General features: G+C 42.0%; 1 protein-coding gene across 1 annotated transcript; it reads right to left on the reverse strand.

The window, feature by feature from the left end:
• Positions 1-1526: 1526 nt before the first annotated feature.
• On the reverse strand, positions 1527-2630 carry LOC147461768 (uncharacterized). The gene is made up of 2 exons (XM_086506289.1): positions 2228-2630; positions 1527-2143 (listed from the first exon to the last, which is right to left on the reverse strand). Exons 1-2 carry the CDS (start codon positions 2628-2630, stop codon positions 1527-1529), a joined length of 1020 nt encoding a protein of 339 aa, XP_086362415.1.
• Positions 2631-6608: the final 3978 nt, after the last annotated feature.

Here is a 6608-nt window from a genome sequence, read left to right on the forward strand (position 1 = left end):
TCACGAATTGCGACACTTGAAAGTTTTGAAGATGATTTCATGATCATTAACATAACCATGAGAGAGATCATGATGTATTTACAAGTTATTGAGGTGCTACAAATGATTTATTGGGTTGATGGAGTAAGAGATTGTAGAATGGAAAGAGTGGAGAATAGAGTTGCACTTCCTCCAAAGAGGAGGGTTAGGAGGGAGGATGTGAAAGAGGGAGAGTTGGGGTTTTCTCTACTATTGATCAAGAAACAAGATGAAGTTGAAAATATAGGTGTGTGTCCTTGAGTCTCTCCAAGGGGGGCTATTTATAGTTGTGTAGGAGTGGGATTATGCTACACTTAATTAGAGTAAGTGATTAGACCTAATTAAGTGTCCTTTGACCACTCATTGAATATTGAACATAAAAGGGACTATTTATTCACCAAAAATATCATTTTAGACCGTGAAGGCTCCATAGGGGTGCATAATGTAGGTGGGCCCCACCATGAGGCCCTACGGGTGGCTCCTGCGGGGTATCTCAACTTGTCTGTCTTGGCATTTAGAAAGCATCTTTAGGTTGGTCCCATCACATGCAAGTGACCTTGAACACTCATTGCTCTTCTAGAAGATGAGTAGGAGAAAGATAAGATCTCACCCTCTTGATTTACTTGATTTACAGTTCCCTTTTGCTGCGAATCTGACAGATTTACACTATTTTGATCATAACTTTTTACCTGTAGCTCGGAATGACATGCTTCAAAAGGCAAAATTGACCTTCTCAACATGGTTGATATGAATTTGGACTATTCTTCACGCCCATGCACCAAGGAATTTGGTTTGGAAGGTCCACTCTAGGCTAGGGAACCTTTTGCTTCCAAGTCTTCTTGTATGGGCCCTTTGCTTGTATGCATCCAAGGGGAATCATGCTTTTTCAAAAGGCTATGATGCTTAAACAAATAGAGGAGGGCCCAATATTATTTGATTGTGAAAAGAATATACAATTGGAGTCTTTTTGAAAGGAGAGAAACTATATGTATATTCTTAAGAGATATTGGGCCACCTATGTAGGGGGCATAGAAGACTTGTAGAGAGGGACCATAATCTTTGGTAAAAACAAGTGGAGAGTTGATTTCCATGGGAATTTATCTATATGGGGTGGAAGATGGATATATTATTTTTCTACTACTAATTCACAAGAGATAAGAAAGTTTGGGGGTATATAGTTGGTTATTGTATGCTTATTCTATTTACAAAGCAAGAAAGAAAAGGGTGGTAATATAAATATATGACTAAGGTGAAATTTTTGGGAAGAGTATAATGTATGTGTCGCCACAAAGGTTAAACGAAGAGGGGGAATTTACTCTAGATAACTTAATAGCGTACAAAAATATATACACATATGAGGAAGAGGACGTTGAGTAGGCTGACAAATGTTGCAAAAAGATGGTTACCATTTTATACCACTCAACGTAATCTAAGAAACAAAACCTTGTACCATGCAACCTGCTGCAACAGATAACTGGTACTCTTCAAATCTGGAACTTTGCACTTTATTAGCCCCCGGGATCAAACGGGAAACTAATCATCTGTCGCACTGTGAGCATTCCTTTAAAAAATTTGCACCATCCTCCAGGATCATAGGGAATATAAAGGGACTGACAGCAATCATAGCTAGCATGATAACCTCCTGGGTCATAAGGTAGTGGATGATCATATTTCAAGTATATTGCATCTCCACAAACTTTCTCATAGCATAGCAACAAAAAGTCCCAAATTCCTATCATAGCAGAACCCAGAGGCAAAATGAATTCAATCATTATGGTTTCCAAACTATCAATCTGCATTTGTGAGTCATTGAATTCCATCACTTCATTTGATACCACAAACGCTACATGGCTGCCTTCTCTAGTAGGCACAAACTCCTCTAGAGCCTCATCCAAAAGAAACATAAGCTCTTCATCATATGTTGCAAGATGTTCTTCACTACTCTTGTCACAAGGAACTCGAAACTCCTCTAGCGCATCATCAAGAAGATCCATAAGCTCCATATCTTCCTCCTTGGAAGAACCACCTAGTTTGTGAGCATTATCACAGGAAACCTCATGGCTTGTTGCATACATAGGCACGAATTGTTCTGGAAGCTTCACACTCCCATTCAAATATCTTTCCACTTCAATAGCACAAGTCTCAGCATGCATTACAAAGATAGCATCAATTTCTTTTTCCATAGCATCATCATAGCAAACCCTGTAACCTGTAGCAGTCATAGACTGATCATCATCCATCACCCCCTCTGAATATGCATCTCCATAGTCATAATCTTTGTCTTGTTTCACATCAAATCCATATGGTTGAGCATCAAATACATCAACATCATCACCAGTGTCCTGAAATGCAGCCATAGACATGAAACCCTCTTGTACAACATCATCCAAAACAATTGCTTTTGCATGTAATGCTGCATAAGCATCGTCTTCATGTTCTACACCCAAAGAGCACTCGAAATGGGCATCCAAATCACATATTGACTCTGACAAACATGTTTCTTGATCACTGCTAGCAACTATGCTTGTATGCAAACCATGTACTGGCTCTGAGAAACCATCTTCCTTATTTATGTCACTTTGAGAGGATATGACTGCATGCTTAGCTTCCATAGAGTCATATCTGCTTTGGAATAAAGAAGACAATCCCAATCGAGCATAAAGAGTATCTACTATGAAATCATCATCTGCATGCAATAATGTCTCGTCTTCCAGAAGACATGCATCAATAACAGATTCTAACTTAGCTCGGATAGAATATTGATCACCTGTATGATATGATTTTTGCATTAAGAAAAATGGCTCCTCTTCTTGTCTGCAATTTTTTGAAGCTCCGGGTCTTTATTCACCGAGATCCCCTGTAAAATTGCTTCTGCAAAAGCATCCCAATTATCTGCATATGTTCTTGCAATAACTTGAACTTGCTCCTTAATATTGTCACACACAAGCTGTTCAAACTCTGCAATCATTTGAACTTCTGGCACTCTTTCACGCTTCATTTCTTGCTCGTAACACTCTAGGTAGCCTTTTGGATCATATTCACCATTAAACATTCGTCTTTCATCGCACACTGCATCCAATGCTGCATTTAAAGCTTCTTCTATCTGCTTCCTTGTCTTCACGGCTTCTACTTCATGCAATGATCCTTGCATCACTTGCATGATCTTGGAAAAATCTGGAACTCCTGATTTTCCATTAGAAACATGTGTGATAAATTCTTCAAATAATTTCTTCATCTCCGCTGGAATCTCCATCTACATCTCCCACCCCGACTCGTTTCGCGTCGGGTTCACCAAAGATGTTGGGGGATATGTGTTCACTACGTGAGTCGGCCGGCTGTGGGAGGTGTGAAAGAGAGAGAACAAGAACAATAGATGCAACTGAATCTGGACATCACCGTAATCATCAATTAATTGATTAACGCTTGAGTACAATTTAATCTTTAGCCAAGGCACGGGCTATTAACAACACCGTCACTTGGATCATCTGCTAACTTGGAGCTTAAGCTCCCGTTTACAGGATTAACTGGGCCGTTAACGACATCGAACTTAACAAAATGATTAATCAAACATTAGCTGATGACAATGATGGAAACTCCCTCATGTTGCTTCATCTGCTTCAAATGCCCCGTGGATTCTGCAGTCTTTAATTCTGCTCACTACCTCAATCATCAAGCTTCAGTAGTTATTAATTATCCTGCTTTGTGTGCTTGCACTTACTTATCTGCCGTTTATGTATTTTTACATCTCCTCTAATCCATTTGCTCTGATCGATTTTGGTGCTCCGACTCTCTTTTTCTTGAGTACCTTATCTTGCCGGAATCTGCTTATCTGCTCTTGCCAAGCATCCTTTGTTCCACTTCCTTGCCTTCGCTAACGTTACCCTATTACCCTCGTTCAACTCTTCGTTAATTGCCCTTCGATGCTTCTTGCTTACCGAGGTCGAGAGCGAGAGAGAGTAATAACTTCGCTTCTCGAGTATATGATGGAGAGACTTCGTTCTTACTTAAGCCGAGAGAGAGAGAAAGAGCTCGTCCTGTTTGGATTGGAGATCGAGAGAGAGAGAGAGATAGAACTCTCCTTGTGCAAGCCGAGAGAGAAAGATCTGCTTGCTTACTCCCGAATTCACTTGCTTCGGCTTCGGCCCTTGCTTCGTTCAAGCTCGAGAGGGAGAGGAAACTCCTTGCTTGCATCAAGGACGAGAGCGAGAGAGAGCCCCCTTGCAGTAGCGCCGGGCGCTACCGACGTGGCGCGGGAAACGCTATTGATGACGTGGCAGTTGGATTTCGGCAGCACAAATGACGACCCCGCTGGTGCCGGAGGCGAGCGCCATGGCCTGCTTTTCACTTTCCTTCACTGTGGCGACCTCAGCCGATGCTCGACCCGGCCACCACGATCCCATTCCTCCCCTGCGCAGCTCGTCCTCGCTGCCTATCCCTCCGCTCACACTTTTCCCTTGCTTTGGTTCACACTTCCCCTTCTTTCCCACTTTAAAAAAAAAACCTTTTTGGGCCCTTATTGGGCGGCCTCCTTAAGCCTCATAGTGGGCGGCCGAGGAATTTAAGGTCATGGGTGGGCTCTTTGGGCGGCCCTATGAAGGGCATCACATTTGGCATACATATCGGCCAAGCTCCACTGGGCGGCTCTTTGGGCGGCCACCTTAATCAAATCGCCACAACACTAGGCATACACACTGAGCAAAGCAATGCAAAGCACAACATCTTTCCCCCACAGTCCTTGTCTAACCTTCATCTTGAACTTCGATGCTTGTATCAACCTTTCGTATAATCCTGCATACCTTTAAGATGCAAGTATAGGTGATTGCATTGAAGTAAAGCCTTCTCATCACATCCGATAAAAGGTGTCAGAGTTTCTTTCTTGTCAGTTGGGTATTGTAAATTACGGCCACTGTCGGCCAAGCACTGCATAAAATGACATCCCGGGCATGACAAGCTACTACTGCTCTTGCATCCCAACCTCTAGACAATAGACACAAATCCCAGCTGAGACATCGACCGAGCCGATTGGACTTGTACGGAGCTGCCCCCGGTGTATCTTAATTGGCCAATATCTTGGCGACCAGGACTCCGATCACTAATCTCAAAAGGCCGACGTGCTCCACAAAGTGAGCACCTCAGGCCCGTGCATTAGTTTCATCTCTGTTACCTCAAATGCAGTTGCCCAATCCGGTACGGATCTGCAATCGACTTAAACTTCAACGTGCCATAACTTCTTCACCGTAGCTCTAATCGACGAGCCGTAAAGACAGGCTGGTAGAGCACTTCAAGTACTGCAGTTCTAGATCATAATATCCCATCTGTGCTCACTCTAAGCATACTCATTTTTGGCATCATTAAGGAATATGTTGGCCCTTTTAAGCCGCATCTAGCATACATTAATCATTAAACTTGGCCTGTTAACAAGCCCTCATCACCGACCTTTCATCAAGTAGGCTTTCAATAAGCTTAGCTTGCATTTCTCTGCTCTTTTTCTCATCATGGCAACGGAGCTGCACGACACCGGTTTTGAAAATACCACTTGTGAATATCCACATCTGTACAATGCAAGCCCTTTGTAGAATTGTGGAGAAATTGGTCTACTTATATATCGGATTTTCTTGGAAAATCAAGAACTCAGCAGAGCGACAAGTGGCCCATGCAGTGCTTAGAATTGGTATTGTCGGATATGGGGCTTCATGGTGGAAATGTGAAAATCCAGCGGGATGAAAAGAGAGCAACTGCTGAGAAGGATGTCCCATGCAAACCATCCATCGGTGGGGTGAAGGCACGGAGGTTTTTATCTAAATCCCAAGGAATACGAGATCCGAAGCTAACAAAACATGGAAAAATATATAACACATCTTATGTTAGCAAGGTAGAGTATCAGAGCTGGAAAAAGCTACATATTGCAGTCAAAGATCAAGAACCAACTACTCGTAACGCGAAGGCTGAGGTTTGGTGATCAATAGACATCCTATTTTTGATGTGCGACAAAGATGACTGGTCACAAGGTGATATGAACAAGTCAAGTAGAATCTCAACCTTCTCAAAAAATCATTCAAGACAGCATGGACAGACACCCATATTACTCACTACATGGTATTATTGTGTATTTGATTCTCTTTTATGTGTAACTATGTGAGTGTAAAACATTCTAAGTAATCTATTTTCATATCCAGCACATCATTTTCAATCATTTACCATATTTTATACAAAAGTATGGGAACCCGGCAATATGGAATACCCAAGGGATGGAAAAGTCTCATTACATGGCGAGAAGTGCTTATTTAAGGTACACACGACATGGTGGCTCTCGAATCAAGCTAACAGTTTGAGAGAACTATTTGAATGGTTCTATCGTAGAATCATTCATCGAATGCAAGCAAAAAAAGTCTTGGCCTCTTCAACAACAGCACAAGCCATCAGACATTTACAACAACAAAAAGTTAAAATATCAATGGCATACAATAACTCCGGTGCTCGTGAAAGTCAACGAAAGTGGAGAGAGACAATGGTGTATGTGAACCACAAGTGGAGAAAGATACTCTGAGTGGATGACATTGTGCAAAATTTCTGTAATACATGATCTTATA

This window comes from Adiantum capillus-veneris, chromosome 3 (genome assembly GCF_014529385.1).
Source record: "Adiantum capillus-veneris isolate H3 chromosome 3, ASM1452938v2, whole genome shotgun sequence".
Lineage (NCBI taxonomy): Eukaryota > Viridiplantae > Streptophyta > Polypodiopsida > Polypodiales > Pteridaceae > Adiantum > Adiantum capillus-veneris.

Excerpts from the sequence above, each read along its gene's own strand:
- LOC147461768 (XM_086506289.1), bottom strand. The coding sequence starts at position 2,630 with ATGGAAGCTAAGCATGCAGTCATATCCTCTCAAAGTGACATAAATAAG. Across the intron at positions 2,144-2,227 it reads TCAGTCTATGACTGCTACAG|TGGAAAGATATTTGAATGGG; the intron begins GTTACAGGGTTT and ends GTGCTATTGAAG.